This window comes from Talpa europaea (genome assembly GCF_964194135.1).
Source record: "Talpa europaea genome assembly, chromosome: 6".
NCBI classification, from domain to species: Eukaryota; Metazoa; Chordata; class Mammalia; order Eulipotyphla; family Talpidae; genus Talpa; species Talpa europaea.
In genome coordinates, this window is record NC_140072.1 from 46,278,357 (window position 1) to 46,299,069 (window position 20,713).

The following is a 20,713-nucleotide window of genomic DNA, read 5'->3' on the forward strand; positions in this document are numbered from 1 at the left end:
CATTTCCATGTCATACAACACCAGGCTCCAGGCATGGAGCATGGTCAACTTCCCCTCAAGGGCTGAATGGAATGCTTCTGTTTAACCACAGGGTTCTCGGTCTGGATAGGATGTCAGGGTGGTGTGGAGCGGGAATTGGAGACATCCTGGTGTCCCCAGCATTGGAGTCTGTCCTTTGGGACGGGGGGATGTCTAGGTTTGGGGTCTGATCCACAGGATCTGAAAGCTAATATGAATGTAGCCAGCAGGTATGGGATTGTTCTCTAACTTCTATATGCAAAGCCTGCAGCTTTGGGCTTTCATGATCCCTCGAGGCGTTTAGTAGGATGTACAACTCCTTTGCTAACCCAGAAGTGTTCTTTAGATGATACTTAAGTGATCCTGTGATCTGGATTGCTGTTGTGCAAAGAATGATTTCTTTGTTATTGTTTACTCTTGCCAATAGGTGGCACTCACATGTTTCATGTTTGCCTGCCGGGCTGTCACTCGTACACTGCTTTCCAGCACAGATGTCACAACCGGTGCTTGCCCTCTTTCCTCCTAGGACTCAACAACTCACTCTCTCAGCTGAAGCCCCTCCCTTCCTTTTTGTTTTTATCACAAAGTGAAATTTCCAACAATGGTTTGGTGGATACACTTCCTGGTCTTATGCAAAAAATGCATTTTTTGAGTTATGGTTTTGAGGTGTTAGAGGAAGACAGAATCTTTTTATTTTGGAGCAACTTCTCTTTAGTTGGGTCAGTCACCTGCTAGAATTAATGCCTCGTGCTAGGAGGGGACACTAGGAAGGCCCAGGCAAGGCAGTGTAAAGGCCCAGGCAGGGCTGGGTACTGTAGGCAGCCCAGGCCCCCAGGAACATGTGGTTGGACTGGGGAGGCAGGGCAAATTCCTTGGATGATGCCACATGTCTCTGCCCTGGCTGCTGGGAAGTGGTGGAAGAGTGGTGGAAGGAGATGCTGGGTGACCTGAGAAAGCCTCTTGAAGAGGGAGGGTCATATCCTCCAGGAGGGCTAGACCTGCCAGGCCCAGAAGAAGGAGACCAGTGCCTTCTTCCGTACTTTGTAGGTACCTCCATATATTCTCACTTGGTTTGTAGGTCTGTGTTTCCACAGCCCATGGCAGGAGTGTGGGTGGGGCGGGGGAGTGGAGCAAGCAGAGGCCACGGGGGATGGTTTCATGTTGGCATAATCTTGGTAGACAGCCTGGGGTGACAGTGAGAACGTGCAGGGCTGGCCTGGGTGTTTTTCTAGCTTAGCTCTGCTTCTGAGCATTGCCATCTCCCAGGTTTACCAACCTGATTTGCTGAGGGAGTTCTCACTCTCTCATCATAAAGTCATGAAGAGCAAGAGATCTCCACGCTGCTGATGGGTGACTTTTCTGTATTTTCCATAATTGAAGTGGGATGCATCCGAAGACGGAGATCTTGGTAGTTTTGTTTTTTCTTGATAGTTTTGGTATAGAATAAAGACCTAGGGGGAAAAGTATGAACTCTGTGAAATGGTGGACCGATTTGTGGATGTGTGGGGCAGTATCTGCAACTGCCTGTGACTTCTTCCAGGCAGGTGGGCTGTGACTGGGCACATGCTGTCCCTTCTGCTGGGAGCTCTTCCCCATGCGGTGCCTTTTGCTCAGGCTCTGGAATGTGGGAGAGGTTCACCCCTGGTAGTTGGGTAATGGCTGGGCTACTGCAGAATGCGTCAGATGGTCAGGACTCATGCAAGTCAGATTTCCATGGGGAGAGCTTGGAAAGACCAATGGGAGATCCTTGAACTTGTAGGTGCCTTGGCTAAAATGGGGACTGCACATGGAAGTGTGCTGATTATTTTAAAAGTTGAATACAGCTTTTCTAAACTGGCATCTTACAATTCACAAAAGTTCAGTCTTTTTTGCTCTTACCATTCTTTTGTTTTTTTTTTCACATTCTTTCCCAACAATGTTATCTAATATTTTTATGTTCTTGGCACAGCAGGGTCAAGTGCTGCAGAAACTTGCAAAAGCCCTAGGGACCTGTGACATATATTCCTTGAATTAATGTTGCCCCTGTTTTCTCACGGAATGGCAGCAGAGACTTGATGCATGGCACTATCTGCATAGATAGGGAGACAAAACACAATCTTTAGCATTCCCAGGGGCCTTCCACAGCCTTTCTTCCCCTTGGCCATCCTTTAATTTCTTACATTTGACCAGAAATGGAAAGTTGAATTGACTGTGGACCTAGGGCTGGCTGTGATGTTCAGGTGCTGCAGATGTTACCCTGTGCTTCCCCAAGGGAATTAGGCCTGCTCCGGACTTGAGTTGTCTGTCCTTTGTTGTGAGTGTTTATCTGGGGCACATTTCTTAAGCACTCAGCATGCGCCAGGCACTCTGTTTCTTATTTTAGGGATTCAAAGAAAAAACAAGTGTTGATCCTGTCTTCCCTGGGTCTGGGCTGCCCTTGTAAAGTCCAAATTGAATTTATTTTTTTAAAGGTAGCTTTTAACCTTTTTTTAAAAAGTTAATCCACGTATGTGGATACCATCCATGCTGCTGGTGTTCTGACCTCAGCTGGATCTGACCCTGCTCGGGCACTTTTGGGGTCATAAAGGAAACATCTGCTGCTCATTTCTGCCCTATGGCCCTGCTTCTTATCTGGTGAACAAGGCTGGGAACAGCCAGCTCTTCCTGGTTGGGTCTGCCCATTATGCCCCTGGCACTGTGAGTAACCCCCCAGGTGTCCCTTTAGGAGGGCAGGTGGGATATGAGCTCTTCTCCCAAGTGTCCACTTCCACAGCAGCAGAGGAGGAAGCCAAGACTACCTACCTAGCTTGGAGGAGAAGAGGGGAGGGGAAGGGGCAGGAGATGGTGAGGCTCGGCCAGCTATCTCCCTCCAAGGACCCAGTTAAGGTCTGAACTGGTGAGGTGCCCCATGGCCCAGGGCTGGAGCAGGGCGCTGCACTGGGTTCTGGAGGAGGATGTCGGTGGCATTCTTCATGTTGTTATTCTGTCATTTTTTCCTTTGCTCCTCCTGATACATTTTGTGTCACCCGCCCATCCCATGTTCTTCCACAAGGCCCTTCCCTTTCTGTTCAGTCATTCAGGTCTTCAGACGGAGTGAAGAGACTCAGATGCCAGCTTCAGCAAGGGCTGTGAAGCCATGAAAGGTGGGTCCCAGCCCCGTCTCCCAGAACGCCAGCCCGGGTGAGGACCTGGGCTCCTGCTGAGCCTGTGTTCAAGGCGGGACAGTGGTGTGCGAGGTCTCACATGAGTGGGATTGTAGCAGGCGCTGTGCTGTGGCTGGCTTCTCAGGGAGAAGAGAAACAATGAGAGAGAGAAGAAAATCAGCATAAGTGAGGCTCAGTAAAGCGAGTCTGAGTCTGCTGGCATAAAACTGGAGTTTTCCTCTGAGTTTTCTAGTCTATTCTCTAGGGGATGAAGTGGAAACTACTGTAAAGTGCCTTCAGTGGACATAAGGGGCTGCATTTGTTTGCTAGGGCTGCCATTACACCACCACTGACTGGGTGACTTCAACAACTGAAATGAATTTTCTCACAATTCTAGGGTCTGGAAGTGCAAAGTCAAGGTGTTGGCAGGTGTTTGTTGAGGCTGGTCTGACTTCTCTCTGTGTCTTCGTATGGTCTTTCCTTGGTGCCTGCTTGTGTCCAAATCTCATCTTCTCTTATTGACATCAGTCATATTGGACTAGGGGCCATTCTAATGACTTCATTTTAACTTAATTGTCCCTTTAAAGATCCTGCTCTAACTATAGTCACATTCAGAGATACTGGGGTTTAGGACTTTAACAAGTTCATTTTTTTTTTTTGTGGAGGGAGGGACCACAGATCAACTCATAATAGGGACCTAGGATAAAGTCACAAAGAGTTAGGGGGCAGGGAGATTTTGGCATCATTTCAAAGATGTCTCATTGGCACTTACATGTGGCTAATTCTCTCATAACAAAGTGGTTTTTAAAGAATGTGGCCACAAGTTAGGTGTCAGAAGTTATAGAATAAAATGGGAAGTTTAGCCGGATGCTTATTTAAATAAGAGGACATTAGAGTATTGGAAGTGACATTAGAGGATTTAAGGTGGAGCCAAAATGGAGAGAGATAGGAGAAGTGCCACTGGTTAAACATGTCCAAATAGAAAACTGTGTCATCTCGTTGGCTGATTTTCCCCCAGTTTGGTTATTATTCATTTAAAATCATATCTACAGTCTTTTTGCAGGGTGTACATACTACATATCAAATGGATCCAAAGTTCCAACTTCTATGACTTTATCTCACAAAACGATTGAGCAAGTGACAAAGGTGTATGTGGGTTGTTATTAATTAGTGTGACTGATGCTATAAAGCAAGTGGAAACAAGCCATGTCCAGCCACTGGGGTCTGGTTGGCCTGTCCAGGCCGTTGGGTCCCAGAGTGCATGTGCTGGACAAGCCATCTGGAATTAGGGCAGGATGCTGATGGGTAGGAAGGAGAGAGGGTAACTGGGAGACCTAACCAAGGACAGAAGAAGGGCTGGAGGAGGCTTGGAGGGTTTTAGTAGGGTTCAGGTAGAGAAGAGAAAAGAGGGAAGAGGAGATATTCCAGAAGCTTTCCCGGTTCTCCAGAACCATCATTTACAAAATGACATTGGAATGTCACTGCAAATCATTTCTGTGGTCGTCCTACTTGAGTCCTTTTGCTGAGAAGAGCTAACATCTAAGTTTTGAGAAGTAGTTTTTCCCCTGAAAAGCAGACCTCAAACAGAGTCCAAAGAAGTGTGGGAGCTTCAGTTCCTCAATCTGGTAGCTTCTGTTAACATGACAAAAACAGGACAAAAACAGGAATAGGACTTTCATCACTATCTTACTTTTCCAAGAGAATAGCCTCTTTTCAGGTAAAGAGGGAGGGAGGGAGGAAATACAGGAGCTTGAGGAGGACTTCCCACTGTTTAGATAGTAGGTGAGGCGGGAGAGGCAAGGGCTAGAAATCATCAAGGTGTCTCAAAAAATTATCTGGGAGAATGGTCTGAAGACAAGAGAGACTGTCCTCTACTGCTCCCCAGCTACACTTTAAGGAACTGAAAGGCTCTCAAAAGTGAACTAAGAAAAAAGAAGACGCAACAGCCCAATGCTCCAGAAGGTGAGGGCTGCGCCTTAACAGATGCGAGGCCCTTTGTTCCGGGAGCTGGGAGGCTGGTGGGGTGGTGCGGGGCTAATGTGAGCCGAATAATGGGCGGAGCCTTTCATATGCAGAGCAGCCCTTTGATCTGAGGGGGATGAAAGTGCTGGAAAGTGGAGAGGCTCGATGGGGGGCCTTTGTCTTTGACAAAAAAGGCATCTGCTGGACTCGAACCCTGTCGCCTGCCCCTTCAGCCCATGGGCTCCCGCGACAATGCCCCCACAGGGACCTGGGTCTCCCCGCAGCTGAAGAAGTCCCAGGAAAGAGAAAGAGGCCTGCTGCAAATGCTGGACAGGGAGCTTAATCGATTCTTTCCACAGCCCAGAAAGAAAGGGAGAGAGAAGAGGGGTTGTGGGGAGACAAGAAGAGAGGGGAACAGGAGACATGGGGAGGAGCCTGGAGTAGGGGTGCAGGAAGGGTGAAATTTGAACACTGAAGTAAACTTTTTGGTAATAAGCTTGTCACTTTTTCCAGTGAACACCACTTTTCAGAAGACAGTGCAGATGGGGTGAGTATGTGTCATTGGGAGGACAGAGTGTCCCTATTTAGCTAACAAGACATGGCTTTGGGTGGACTGATAATTACATTAATACTTTTAAAAAATACAATAAATAATACCTAAGGCGAGCGCTAATATGAAGCAGAAATCTGCTTCTCCTACTGTTTTCGATTGGGATAAGGAGTCCCTGTAAGTTATCACACTGCCAGAAACTCCATGCTATTTGGAATTTCATCACAATTGTAATAATTTCTAGTGCTTCTTCCTTCCTTGCTGTCTCTTATCCCTCTTGAAATCTCAACCAATGCAAATTTAAGAGGCTTGAAACAATGCAATTTGTTTTGGTTGAGAGATGAGTATTTTCTGCTTGTGGATGATTTGGGGTTTATTCTGTGGGGTCGATAAAGTCTTTTTTTTTTTTTTTTAAGATTTGTTTATTTATACAAGAACTGGGTTTAGTCAGAGGCGCGGGAGGGTGAGAGGATTCACCAGAGCCAGAGCAGGGAGCAGAACAGTCAGACAGACCGAAGACACTGCTGAGGGGAGCAGCGAGCGAGGCAGGAGAGGTCTGCCACGCCATGTGGGAATCCTCCTGGCTGGCCAGGAATCGAACCCGTGCCACAGAGGCTGCGGACAGCTTCATTGTGCGGCACTCAACCTGCTGCACCACCGGGGAGGCCCTCGATAAAGTCTTTTAATGGAACCCTGATGGTTCAGTCAGTCAACACTGGACTGAATCATCGAATCCAGTGTTTTCTCAGATGTAGTTGGCCTGGCTGAGGGAAGGAGAGGCAGGCAGGATCTTATCCTGTGTCCCCTCAAGGACTGTGGTTTGGATAGGGGATTGAGAGAGGGAAACACAATGATTTGGCGCCTCTGGTACACCTAGCAGAAGCAAAAGGTCTGAAATAAGATGATGGTTTTGTGGATTCCTGTCCCCCAGACCCCCATCCTCAACCAGGTGAAGTTGACCCAATGCAGTGATCTCTGGCTTAGGGTTAGGGGAATTTGTTAACAGACATGGAGGGTGAATTTGAAACTGTCTTTGAATTTCCTACCTGAGTGGCACGTTATAACCCACCGAGAACATTCAGGAGAAGTAGGTGTACTCCTCTCGTTGTCTGAAAGGTGCACAGGCTCTGAGCAGTCAGGCCTTGCCTTATGAGGAAGACATTACACACCTCGGGGAGGTTAAGGCCAGCCTTGTGCCTAGTCCACTGTTCTATTCATCCTCCCAGTGGAAAGAGCATTAACTTGGAGACTTGGGATCTGGGTTTGAATCCTGGGGTTCCCCTATTTCCTAGCACTGTGACCTTGGGGAGGACTGAACCTTTCTGAGTCTGTTTTCTTATGTGTAAAATGGGTCTGATGAAACAAACATGGGATTACAGTGAGAAATGAATAACAGAACCTTTGTAAAACGGCCAGCACATAGTACATATTTGCCAAACTTAGGCAGCTCTTTGCTCCTGCCGCCTGGAGGGCTGGGCTAACTTGTACCTGGCCAGCAGTGTCCTGTGTGCTGATTATGGGGACACTGTGGAAGGGCAGCCGCAAGGTGCTATATCCACCTCCATACCCAGGCCAGATGAGTGAAAGAAAATGGCTCAGGAGTCCAAGCGCTGTGAGGTTAGCTGGGTGTGGCTACCAGAACCTTTCCCTCCCCCATCTGTCCAGTGCCAGAGGGTTTTTATAAAATTCCTTGAGTCTGGATTTTTCCAAAAGATGGTCCAGTGAACCCTTCCTTGTGTTCTTACAAGGCAACCTCGATATAAAACGGGTTGCCTGGCTGTGGGTCCTCACCCGCGTGCTTTAAAGGGACTTATTAATACTCCACTGCAGGCACACACAAAAGGTTAATAAGAGGTTTATTTACAAGGAAAGGGGAATGTGGAAATGTACATCTCAGGGACAAAAGAGGGAGATAAAGTCTTAAATGCGTCCTACACGTTCCGCTGACCTGGAATCCCAATGTCACGCTGAGAGCCAGGGAACAGCCAAGAGCTGTGAGGACAAGAGAGACACCCAAGGCCCACATGTCTGGTTTTACACCAAACCTGGCTGCTTAACTCCACCCCCAGGTCCCAGCAACCCTCCCTTTGGTGATGATGGGATTTGTCATTTCCAGTGTCCTGATGGCTTTGGTCTGGAGTCGGGGTGGAGTCCACAGCACCTGTATGGAACTAGCTCAGGACATCCTTTCCCCCTAGCAATGTGTGCACCTTAAACCAGTTTGGGAAACTTGGTAACCATCTTCCCAGTTGGGAAGAACCACAGCACACATCAGTGTATCAATACCCTGGGATTTCCGTCATGATAAGAGCTGTTTGATTTTGTTCAGCTCTCTGTCCCCCCACTTTCCACAGTCACCTCCAGTAACATCCCGTGGACCCCATGAGTCCATGCCATGGATGGTTAGAGAAGACTCGTGCCTGTGGAGGCTCCTGTCCAGCCCCTCAGGGAACTGGAGCCTGTGGTGTGCGTCTGTGCCCTCCTGACCTCCCCACCCTTCCTCGCAGCTTCGGCTGATCCTCGCAAGCCAGGGCTTTTGGTCTCCTCACCCCTTGGTCTTCTGGTGGAAGACTTCCAGGTTGTTGGTTTCCCCCTTAAGACTTTCCCCCTGGTGTGATCCATTGGGGCCTGATTTGGGCAGTACTGTCCCCCATTTCTTTGGGCACTGTCTAGAAATTTGTGTTCCCTGTGCTAGCAGCAGTGTCCGTGTCCTTCCATAAAGGTCACAGAGATGAAGCTATCACCAAACAGGGACAATAGAAAGCAGCTGATGACAGCTGTGGCAGTGAACTTGAAAGGGACCAATGTTTTCTTCCCTCTCTTTCAGGTTATCTTTGCTTTGAATCAGACCCTCCTGCAGCAGGAGAGCCTGCGAGCAGGCAGTCTTCAGATCCCCTACACGACAGAGGATCTCATCAAGCACTACAACTGTGGGGACCTCAGCTCCGTCATCTTCAGCCATGACAGCTCCCAGGTAAGCGCCCTTGTCCTCTGCCTGGCACACCCTGCATTTAAATACGAGAATAAAGACATTACCTGCTGACACCTGGACCTCCTGTGTACCAAAGAACAAAGTCAGGAAGCCTCTAAAAATAAAATCGGACAGATTTAGATGTTGAGTGAGATGTTACAGTTAACAAAGTCTTTATGAAATTTAAGAGCGGAGCAGGGCATTGATAAGAGTCAATTCCAAGATGGCAAAAAGGTGAAGCTTCAAGGGGCTCAGCAGATCCTCCCCATGTAGGCAGCACGAGTCTGCCTTCAGGGGGACAAGGAATTCAAGTCTGCAAGTGTCCCGGCTGACTTAGGTAACACTTTTGAGAAGTGATGGAGCAAAACTTTGACTGCAGCTTTCAGTGGCTTCTAGGAACGTGTGAGCCTGGTGCAACTGGAAGTGCTCGTGGTTCTTCTGCTGGGGTGGTGCACAGGGAACTGGGAAGGCTGCCAGCACTTGTAGACATGGGTTCCATCCTGAGCATTGCAAGTGTGGCCTCACTGGTGGGGTGAGTGTACACATGGGACAGGTGTGACCTGTGGGCCATCATGGGGAGGGTGTGGCTGGTCTGGGGTCAGAGACCCAGGAGGCTGCCTACAGGAGGGCAGTGGGAGGGATAATTGTTATGCTTTTATCGATAAGCTTCCCATGGGGCATCCAACTTCCTTCCCTTACCCACTAAGATCACATGGAAGTGGCAAGTGGCAGCTCAGCTTCTGAGTGAGGGAGTGTGTTGTCTGCACCCACCAGAACCAGGGCCCTCATGCAGGAAGGCCCTGGGGAGAATGTAGCTGGGAGGTGTGAGTGATGCCATCCAGGTATGTTATACCCTGGGATCATTGCCAAAAGAAAATGTGAGTGAATGGAAGAGGTGAAAAAGGAGGGGCCACAATGGGGAGAGAAATTCAGCATTGCCCCACCAGTGTGCAAAGAGAGAATGAGTTGTAGAGAGTCTAGAATGGGAGGAAGCAAAGCCAAGGTAAAGCAAGCAGGAGGAAAGGGAAAGCAAGAAATACATCAAAGAAGAACAGTAGAGCTGGTGGCGCTGACGTTTCTATGTGTGCTCTGGATGGGAGAGGGCAAAGTGGGGAGAAAGATCAAGATTGATTGGGAAATTAACTTTTGAAGCAGTGGGTGGAGGACTTGAGGTGATATTTGTAAGTGGAAAGGCTGATGGAGCAGTTCAGGGGCAGGTATTTGGTGCATTTCTTTCCTGTGACTCCTCCAGGCCTCTTGCTCACAGTGCCCCTGTAGGTGAAGTGGGGCATCAGAGAATGTGCCCGCCATTGTGGGTTGGGCTAGGCTGGCCAGGACCCATGGTGCAGGTCTAGGTCATGTTTGGTGTTAGAAGGTGGAGCAGGCAGCAGTGGGAGGCTGCCCACGTGGAGGGCAGGCTCGAAGGGAGTGCTCTGCTAGAGAAGAGATTTCAGTAATGAACAGGAGGAGCTTACATAGCCATGATTTATTTTTTTTTTAAAGATTTATTTATTTATACAAGAACCAGGGTACAGACCAGATGTGTGGGAGGGTGAGAGAGAGTGGGGAACAGAACAGGCAGACTGACTGAAATCCACTGCTAAGGGGAGCAGCGGGCGAGTCAGGAGAGGTCTGCTGCGCCATGTGGGTTGCTCCCTGGCCGGCCAGGGATCGAACTGGTGCTGCAGAGGCTGCGGATTGCTTCATAGTGCAGTGCTTTAACCCCTTGCGCCACCAGGGAGGCCCTTCAGTGCACTTTTCTATTTTTTTTTTTTAACTTGGGTTACAGAGAATGACAAAGTTGAAAAGCGGTGCAGGAGTCCCCAGGAAGGGCATTTCATGCCTCCTCTTGACCACATCTCCGCCCTTTCAGCCGGGTGATTTGCCGCTTACATTAAGCAACTTCGTTAATGACTCTGTTGCTCTTAATTTTTTCCTTCTTTATTCTGGCGGAGGTTCCCAATTTTATTAACGCCACGCTACCACCCCAGGAGCGCATCACTGCGCAGGAAATCGACAGCTACTTCAGGCAGGAGCTCATCTACAAGCGCAACGAGCGGATGGGGAAGCGGGTGAAGGCGCTTCTGGAGGAGTTCCCTGACAAAGGCTTTTTCTTTGCCTTTGGAGCTGGTGAGCTTTGGGTTACCTGTCATTAGGCCCTGGGCTTAGACCCTAATCAGCTAAGGGCATGCTCAGGTGGGCCCCTGGGAGGAGATGCAATGAGTTCAACTTAATTCAGTTGCAAAGTGACTCCAGCTGGTGCCCAGTGTCCATCGTGGTTGAAACTGTTGGACAGGCCGGCGAGGGTGGCATCAGCACAGCTCTCTCTCCACCAGGGGCTCAGGATGGACTCCATGCTGGGAAGACATTTCTCTCTACTTTCAACACAGCCCTTCATCCTGACTTCTTTCTGGCAACTTTCAATTTATTTTATTTTATATATTTTTTACATCATTTTTCATTTTTGTACAATGTATACATTTTCATCTTGGTTATATTCCCCATACAATTCCCACCCCCCTTGTTTTGACCCTACTCCCTCCTCTCCCCCCCTCCCCCAGTGTGTCTCTGGGTTATAGTTGCCTGTTGATTTTTGATTTTTACTTTATTATAATTAGTCTTTTTCCTGGCCCCTTATTAGGTTTTCTAAATTCCTGCTATGAGTGAGACCATCCGGTATTTTTCTTTTTCTTTCTGGCTTATTTCGCTGAGCATGATCCCTTCCAGCTCCATCCATGGTATTTACCCAAAGGACACAGAATCCTTAATTCAAAAGTGCATCTCATCCCTATGTTTATAGCAGCACTGTTTACAATAGTTAAGCTATGAAAACAACCCAAATGCCCAAAAATAGATGACTGGATCAAGAAGATGTGGTACATATACACCATGGAATATTACTCAGCAATCAAAAAGATAAACTTTCAATTTTTCATTTCCACTAAAATTTGTCTGTCTGACTATGAGCCTCAGAGGTGTAAGTTCTGAAGCTGATACATCAGCTATTGGTAGCTTTTAACAGTAAACACTGGGGAAATTATTTCCATGTGTAACTTTTTTTTTCTCTAAAGATTTATTTATTTATTTATACAAGCACTGGGTACAGTCAGAAGCCCAGGAGGGTGAGAGAATTCACCAGAGCCAGAGGGGAAGGCAGAGCAGGCAGACTGACGAAGTACACTGCTGAGGGGAGCAGCGGGTGGCAGGCGAGGTCTGCATGCCACGTGGGACCCTCGCCCCTCAGCTGGGGATCGAATCGGCACTGCAGAGGTTGCGGGCAGCTTCGCAGCCCAGCGCTCAACTGCTGCACCACCGGGGAGGCGCTCCATGTGTAACTTGTACACCAGTTTGCTGCCCTTCTGCACCGGGACTGAGCTGGCCCTCACAGAGTCCCTTTCAGCTGAGTTAGTTGCCCCTCAATAGTTTTGGGGTCACAAAACAGTGGGACCCAAGAATATAGTAGAGTTTAGTATTGTTGTCTGCCACAAACACCACCTTTGTCTGCTCAGACGCCCAAAGCTGCTTCCCGCTGACCCCTTAAAGCTGAGGTGTCAGGGAAAGGAATGATCCTGACTGGGGGTCCACCTTGGCTGCAATTTGGATGACCCTCAGGTTGCTTCCCCACTCTCTGGCTGGTGAGTGTTCAGTTGTCAAAAGTGTGTAGACTCGAACCAGAGTGCCTTGGTTAAGATTCTGCTCTGCCGTTTCTTGGTGTTTGAGGTCCTGAATCTATTTTACTTCTATTTTAAAGCAGAGATGAGAAAGAAACCTCTAACATGCTGCTGCACCAGAGGCTGGAATTATTCCACTTGATCAGCCAGCTGGGGCATTAAAGTGGCATAACCAGTCACAGAAAGGACATTGTGGCCCCAGAGACGCATGGGTGGGCTGTTGGGTGAAGCTGATAAACTAGAATGCCCAGGATATGGGGGTGGGAAAACTTTCATAAGTGAATTTTTTTGGTGACTCTTTTGCTTAATGCTTTTGTCTCAAATCTTAGCCTCATGCCTTGTTTGCTTCCTATTTTGCCAACTAAAGTGTCTGGGCACAATCCCTACTTCCTTCTTTAGAGATCTAGAGAACAGCTGTCAATTTTGAACATCAAAACCTGACATTGAGAGATGTAGTAGGGGCTGGACTGAATCCCAGGATCTGCCCTTGACCTTTAAAATATTTATTTTAAGATACCGGTGTAAGAGTATCTGGTTGATCCTTGCTGCTTTTCATTAGAAAGAAAAAAAGTGAAAGAAGTTCAGATTGAGGTTTACTGCTAAATTGAGGTTTTTATTATGCATTTATAATTCCACGTAGGGTCTCAGAAGTGGTAGTTTATATAGATGAGAATTTCTAGGGGTGTTGGCTCTGTTTTCAGAGGCAAGAGGCTGGAGTTTGCTCTCCTCTTACCTGTGTGACTCCAGGGGGCTCCTGGGCTGTTCTGATCCTGCCTCCTTATCTCTGAAATGCTGGGTATCCTGCCCCACCCATCTGGCAGGGCTGCTGGGAGGCCTAACTGCTGACTGTGGCTGGACAAAGGGTTGGCGGAGTTATTTCCTTGTGCCATGTGTATTTGGGAATGTGGGGTCATGAGAATGGTCACATTTCTGGCCTTTTAAACAAATGATTTTATTAAAGTAATATTGTTTTACACAGTGTGATTTAAAAAAAAATTGTTTGGGGGCATAGGTTCATTCACATCTCCTCAAATCTGATCCCTTTTGGTCCCACAGGTCATTTCATGGGCAACAATACGGTGCTTGATGTTTTACGGCGCGAAGGCTATGAGGTAGAACACGCCCCTGCTGGACGACCTATCAACAAGTAACCTTCCTGTGCTTCTATCCTGGTTGGGGAGCGGCCAGGGAAGCCAAAACCCTCCCGGGCTGCCTGAGATCCAGGGTGGGCTGTATCCTGAGAGGCTCCAGAGGACTTCACATGGCCATGCCCCCCGGGCTGGGAAACATGCCACTAATGGCTGCTTGGTCCCGGGCTCACAGACAACCGGCTGTGACTGAGCTGTGTCTGGCAGGCCTGGCTGGCTGGGCACTTTGGGCATAGAGGGCATTGTCCTCAGCAGTTGCTTGGGGCAGAAAAGAAGGTGAAGGGAACGCTGATCCATGGCCCTGGGGGCTCCAGGAGGAGTGTGTAGGCTTCATGTTTGGTACCTTTCGTCACAGGCATTTTGGAAATTTTAGGGCGGCAGATGGTAGAATCGGGCACCACATAAGGTCAGAGAGGCTGGAGGTACAGGGACAGCCTGTTAGATCCATCTTGGATCTTGGGTCTCTGTTTCCTCTGTCTCTAGGTATGGTGTTTTGTTTTTTTTTTTTAATCCAAGGACATTAATAAGCATACAGGTTTCAGGTATATAAACGTCTATATAATATTTGTACATGCTGCATTATACTCATCACCAAAAGTCTAGCTTCCATCCTGCTTTGTGTTTTTATATGGGCCCCCTCTGGCCCTGTGGGCCATCTGTGAAGCAGGAGGCCGAGCCCCCTCTCCTCAGCTATGAACCTCACCCTGGCCTCCCTACTAGGTTTCCACCTCCTTCAGTCCTAGCCGGAACAAACTGTCCCTTGCTCCCCTCTGTACCAGTTTGCTCAGGCTGCCATAACAAAATACCCACTCACACAGCGGAAATGTGCAAATTTGCTCTCCCAGTGTAGTAAGTGAGTCCCTCCTGAGGCGTCTCCCTGGCTTGCTGCCTTTACTCTGTCCCCACGTGAGCTTTCCTTGTTGTGTGCAAATCCCTGGGCTGTTTCCAGCTTTACTCTCCTTCCAGGGACACCAGTCACATTGGATTTGGGCCCACGCTGACAGCCTTGCTTTAACTTAATCACTTCTTTAGATGCCTGTCTGTAAATACAGTCACATGGTGAGAAGCTGAGGGTTAGTGTTTCAGCATATGAATTTTGGGGGACACATTTTAGCCCATAATGCACCCTCCATTCTCCTCTTGCCCATTTCCTCCAGACTGTGGTCATCTGCGCCCCCTCCTGGCAGAGCTTAACTTGGTGAGAATATTCCAGGATGATGCTATCTCCCTGCTGAGGGGATAGAGTGGGGCTCCAACTGTCCTGTCTGCCTTTGCCCAGCTGCCCTTTCTCCTCAAAAACCCATCTTCGCCTTATGTTGTCTCAAGCCAAGTCCTTTCCTGGTCCCCTTACTCCAGAAGTTCCTCCCTGGCAGTCCAGTTTCCATCCCAGACTCCCTCTCAGTGGCATATCTTGGAGAGTCCCTGGGCTTGTCCTTAACTCACCCCCCCCCTCTTCATACCCTACATTTCAGTGTATCACGATGTGTGTGAATTGACCACCTTCTGTGCGTTCAGCCTTCTGTGAAGCATGGTGCATGGGGTTCTAATTCTACAGCAACCACATGAGCTTGGCCAACTTTACAGAAGCAACAGAGGCTCAGAGGGGCTAATTATTCTATTCAAGCCTCGGAGCCTGGCCTCTTTCTGGGATATGACATGTCCTCTTGTGGGCGTATGCCCAGGAGTGAGGCCATGTCAACCAGGTGTTTCTTTCTTGCACACTTCCATGGAGTAGACTGTGAAATGCAGGCAAGGGACAATCAGACTCTCAGTACAAAGAGAGAATCCTTTATTGTGGCCAAATGACCGTGAACTTAGCCTTTATGAATAACTAGAGGTTTAGCTAAAGGTTGGGAATTCTAGTGGAGCTAAATGTGGTAATGTGGACTCTGAATCGGAGAGGGGGTATGCACGGTGATGGGTGGCTAGTCCAGCAGCTGTGGGTGTGTTCAGCAGCTGGAATTCTCTGTTCCTGACAGAGAAGCAGCCACTCCTGCCATGTTACAACCATTCAGCCTCTGTCTGATCTCATGTGGACAACTGCTCCTGAGAGGTCTCCCTGGAGTCACTGTGGTGACTCTTATCTGTACACTCTATATTTTCTGTGGTGAGAATGGCTTAACTTTAAAACAGAAAAAAAACTCACCAATAAATATTATTTAAAAATAGCATTGGGGCCTCCCTGGTGGCGCAAGTGTTAAGCACCACACTATGAAACAATCTGCAACCTTTGCAGCATGAGTTTGATCCCCTGCCAGGGAGCAACCACATGGTGCAGCAGACCTCTCCTGTCTTGCCCGCTGCTCAGCAGTGTGTTTCAGTCAGTCTGCCTGTTCTGTTTCCCACTCTGTCTCTGGGGAATCCTCTCAACCCCCTGCATCTCTGGCCTGTACCCCAGCTCTTGTATGCATAAATAAATAAATCTTTAAAAAAAAAAGAAAATAGCATTGAATCCTTGTTGGGAAATCAGATTGTTTTCTTGGTCTCAGTTACCTCAACTGTACAGTGGGTTTTTTGACTCCTCAGGGCATCTTTCTGCTGTGAAATAGGAGAAAGATTAAAACTAATTTTAAAACTAAGATTAAAGCTAATTTCTTTTGGATGATCCTCTTTTCTGCAAGGGCTATTAACTTGGTCCTCAAGCTCTGGCCTTGGATAACTGGAGTAAGTTGACTGAATTCTTCTTATGTCTTTGTTAGTCAAACAAAACCAAAGGTGTGATTTACCCTACTGGGAGGTTTTACTGCTTGAAGCTATATATAGTTCAGCCATACTGAATTTGAGTTCATGTTCCTTGTTAAGTGAAAGCAATGGACTTTTTGATGTGCCTACTGAATGCCAGGACCTACTTGGGTTATATGAAGGTCAGAGGTGACACAGATGTTCCTGCTATTGCAGAGGGCCTGGGCAGGGGTCTGCCCCTCTGGGGGGTCACCAGACTCTTGGAGAGCCTTAGGTGGTGTACTTTCCCTCTCTGGGAATGAGCTTCTTTGTGCATGGAATGAATGATGCCACACATGCCAGGAACTGTGCGGGGCGCTGGAGACAGTGATGAATCTGGCGGATCCTGTCCTTCAGAGGCCTTCTTACTATGTCTGCTTTAGGCGTTATCAGCCTCAGGTTCAGAGTAGAGGCTCTTTTTCTTTCTTTGTCATTTGACGTATTCCCTTCTTTTAGCTTTTTAAAACCCAACCTGGGTCTTTCCCTTTTTCATTTTCTCTTTCCCCTCCTCCCTTCTTCACACTGGGTCATAAATATGAACTGACCGCCTAGGTTCTGCCAGGTTGTGGGTCAGGCCTGAGGCCTGCCTCTGGCAGGTGGAAAATTCATCAAGGCTGAGTCAGAGCAGAGTTACTGAGATCTAAACATGCTGATCTGTTGCAGCCACATTGTTGGAGGAAGGAAGCCAGGCACGTGGCACATCCTCAGCATCCCTTCCTTAGATAGATGGGAGCTCCAGGCCTCTCACTATGACAGAAGACAGTGGAATTGACCTCTACTGCCTAGAATTCTCTTCCTCTCTCCTACACCCTGCAGTTAAACCCTTAACAATAAGTCTTTTTGTAGGAGGAAATGTGGTTCTTCTAATGGTTTATTTCTTGTCTGAAAGAGACTTTTTTAAATTTTATTTTTTCAGGGGTGGAGGGGAACCTATAATTCTACTTATGGGACAACTAGAAGGAAGTTTGAGCTTCTCATCAGATAAAAAAGAACATGTTGGGCCTCCCCCGTGGCGCATCGGTTGAGCGCTGGGTTGCGAAGCTGCCCGCAGCCTCTGCAGCGCCGGTTCGATCCCCGGCTGCTCCCCGGCCACCGGAGGAGGGTCCCACATGGCGCGCAGACCTCTCCTGCCGCCCGCTGCTCCCCTCAGCAGTGTACTTCGGTCCTTCTGCCTGCTCTGCTCCCCGCTCTGACTCTGGTGAATTCTCTCACCCTCCCGCGCTTCTGACTGTACCCAGTGCATGTATAAACAAAACAAACAAACAAACAAATAAATAAAAAAAAAAAATCATAAATAAATAAAAATACATGCCTCTTTAAAAAAAAAAAAAAAAAAAAAAAAAAAAAGAACATGTTTCCTTTTGGGAAAGATGGTTTATGGTCACACCTAGGGTCAGGTGGTTAGAAGTGGGCCCTGTGACAGTGCTTACTGCAGCACCATTTACAATAGCCAGGATACTAGAGCAGCTTCAGTGTTCATCAATAAGTGACTGGCTCAACAAGATGTGGTGGTGTATGCACACAATGTAACACTGTTTATCCACAAAGGAAGGTGAAATGCAGCCAAGCAAAATGGAAGGAGTTCCAGGGGATTATGTGTAGTAAGGCAAGTCAGAATGACAAAGACAAATACTGAATGCTTAGGCGGACACATAGTAAAATACTTAACAAAAAATAGCTGATATTAATAAACATACCAGGGCTCTGAAGTCAAGAGGGAGGGGAAGGAGAAAGAAACAAGGGGATATGATGGTGGGGGTAAAAACCCAAAAACAACAAAAAGAGACAACCTTGTGAACACTTCTGTTTCTTCACTGGAGGATGAGGTGGCTTCCAACAGCCAAAAAGTCTAGGTTTGAGTAGAGCCCTTCTAAGGGTATATGAGGTATTAATAGGGTCCAGGACTACTCCACTTGTTCAAAGAAAATGGCACTTAAACATTTTTAACTCCCTTTCACATGCCGTAATCTTCGGTGACTTTCTAGACAGGGGTGACCTGCTGTTAGGGAGGGGTAATTAAATGCAGTTAAAAACAAACCTTGTATTTCCTCCCCAGAGTTAGGGGGTATGGACAATGTAGGTGAGGGTATATGAGTGATTCTTGAAATGGCTTTGTGACCCCTGCCCTCTCTAGCAAGCTTGAATTTTCACATTATCGGCTGTTGTGAGGTCCTGGACCTTAGGGTCAGGAAAGGTGCCATGTAACCCTTCTCCAAATACCTTCTTCCACCCCTCTGACAGAGAGAAGACTAAAACTCCGCCCTCTCAGCCTACTTCCTCCTCCGCCATCTTTGTCCCGGAAGTGGCCTCCCGGGTGGGGCTGGGACCTGAAGCTGAGTCTGCGGTGCTCTCACTATTGCCCCCACATGTGTCCCCTCTGGGAAGTGACGACCTGCCGGAGGCAGAACGAAAGTTCCGGAAGAAACGGAGGCGACCACACAGGAGGCAGCGGCTCAGGCAGTTCAGCGACCTGTGGGTCCGATTGGAGGAAAGGTCAGGAGGGCTGGGCCCCTCAGCTCCTACCGTCTTGACCAGGGTTGCCTGCATGGTGTTCACACCAGACCTGAGCCGGGATAGGGGAGAGATCAGAGGCTCAGGTAGTAATCTGCATGGTCAGCGAGGATGTACCTGGCATGATATTGCCCAGAGGCTAGTGGGCAAATTAACAAATCGGAGTTGGGCCTTCCCTCACCTAAAATTTGTAATCCCTGAACCAAGAACCAAACAGCCAGGGGAGGGAGAGTTGCCTAGTATTCTAACATTGGTGCCTGTATCATTTGTTTTGTTTTTGTTTTTTTGGGATAGCAGGAGTAACGAGGGCTAGATACACAGGAAACATGTTAACACACTAAGGTTCGTGTCTGCCTATAAAGAAGGGAGATGAAAAGAAGTTGTGCAGGCATTGGGGTCCTTAGAGTATCCAGTGGCTCCTGCTGTGCCCTGAGCCTGTCTTTTCCTTTGCCTCCTAGTGCGGTGGTCCCTCAATTCCAGGTCCCCATTCTGGAGAGGCACATCCCCGCCGAGCTGCGGCTCCCTCGCCATGGCCATTCCCACCACAGCCAGATGGTGGCCAGCAGTGCCTGTTTGTCTCTCTGGACTCCTGTGTTCTGGGCTCTGGTGCTGGCTTTCCAGACAGAAACACCCCTGCTGTGACAACCAGAAGAGCCATGCAAAGCCCCTGACCCCTTGGACGTGAAGGATGACCATCCTGAGCTCTCTTCTCTGGTCTGGGCTTGACAGAAGAGATTCAGGATAAAAGCCACTGTTTCTTCTCTTTCCAAGGAGTGACTTTGGTTACGTAGCAATGCTTAGGGGAAGTGTACAGTTTTGTAATATAATGAGTCGCATGAAAATAAGTAATTGTAAATGAATTGTATGAAAATAATTAAATCTCTCTTTTGGTGTACTTTTCCCTACAACGTGATGTTTAGGTCAAGTAAACAACTCCTTTGTTCACACCCTCTGCTCTCTACCATTGCTTCACTCCTGGCCCTTACCCCTAGGCCTTGCTGCCACTGTGAATCCGGACCCTTTCTCCTTCCTGCTGCCCTTCTCCCTGCTCTCTCTTGCTTCTGGATGCAGGCGAGTCACTAGGCCATGGGATGTTTTTTTCTGTTCTCTTTGTTCCAGGTTTGGAGAGTAGTGTGCCCCCTGTGCCCTGAGAAGTGCTTTTATTATGTATAATATGCATCTCAGCAATGTGCTCAAGGCCAGGTGGATGGGTAGACTTTGTCAGAGGTGCTGTGCAAGAAAGTGGTTTTCAAACGCCTTCCCTTTCCTATGTTATTTATTATTTATATGTCTTTTTCAAATAAAATCTTAATGTGGAATCTCTATACAGTGAGTAAGAGCTCAGCTGCCCCAGTTGAGTCTGAAATGGGAACTTCTAGCCCTGCCCAGCGGATCTCCACCTGCTACCCCCTCATCCTGCTCCCACCATCATTGCTGACCAGGACCTGATATTGCCCAGAGGCTAGTGGGCAAATTAACAAATCGGAGTTGGATTTGGGTTTCCTTCTTGTGCTCTTGGGCCTTTGGGAAGCTTCCAAGCCAGGGTGCCTACCAGAATACTTGGAAGGGGCCCATAAAAGTAGATGTGTTTGCTCTTACTCTGGTTTAGGGTGAGCTTGACAGACGGGGCTTGCAGCTCTGTTCTCTCTTGTGGGTTCATTCTCAGTCATTGCCAGGGCCCGGAAGATCTTTGGGACCTCACTGAAAGTGGTGTGGTGGCACTCAGGATCTAGGAACCTTTGCTGTATTCTGCCTCCCCTGTGTTGCAAGGGTAGGAGGACTGAAACTTTCCCAGTGTGTTTTGCAATGCTTGAGATTCTCCTAACGAGATCTGCTTATGTGAGATCTGGAAGGTGGAAGGGTGCATTCATATTTTTTACTCATGTGAGGCAGGTCCTCGGTGGTGGCAGTTACGTGCAGGTTCTGGCAGACACAAGTTGCACAATGGCCAGGCTCTGCACCCTACTGCGAGTCATCTGCTTCATGAGGGTGTGTTAGTAGTGAGGTTGGCACAGTTTCTGGCAGCTTACGGCTGACCA

The 20,713-nt window shown here is 48.2% G+C and overlaps 1 protein-coding gene across 2 annotated transcripts in view; it reads left to right on the forward strand.

Annotated features, from left to right (window-relative positions):
* TRABD2A (TraB domain containing 2A) overlaps positions 1-19,316 on the forward strand; it is a gene marked incomplete at both ends in the record, with an annotated part of 34,326 nt that extends 15,010 nt beyond the window's left edge. Inside the window, 5 exons of one of the 2 annotated variants that reach the window (XM_084234437.1) lie at positions 8,480-8,626; positions 10,579-10,753; positions 13,351-13,441; positions 18,405-18,656; positions 19,133-19,316. In XM_084234437.1, coding sequence (XP_084090563.1) covers positions 8,480-8,626; positions 10,579-10,753; positions 13,351-13,441; positions 18,405-18,656; positions 19,133-19,316 — 849 coding nt within the window. The remainder of the gene's footprint in view (positions 1-8,479; positions 8,627-10,578; positions 10,754-13,350; positions 13,442-18,404; positions 18,657-19,132) is intronic. The other variant, XM_084234438.1, reaches the window with a different exon arrangement.
* Between the last annotated feature and the right edge of the window lie 1,397 nt (positions 19,317-20,713).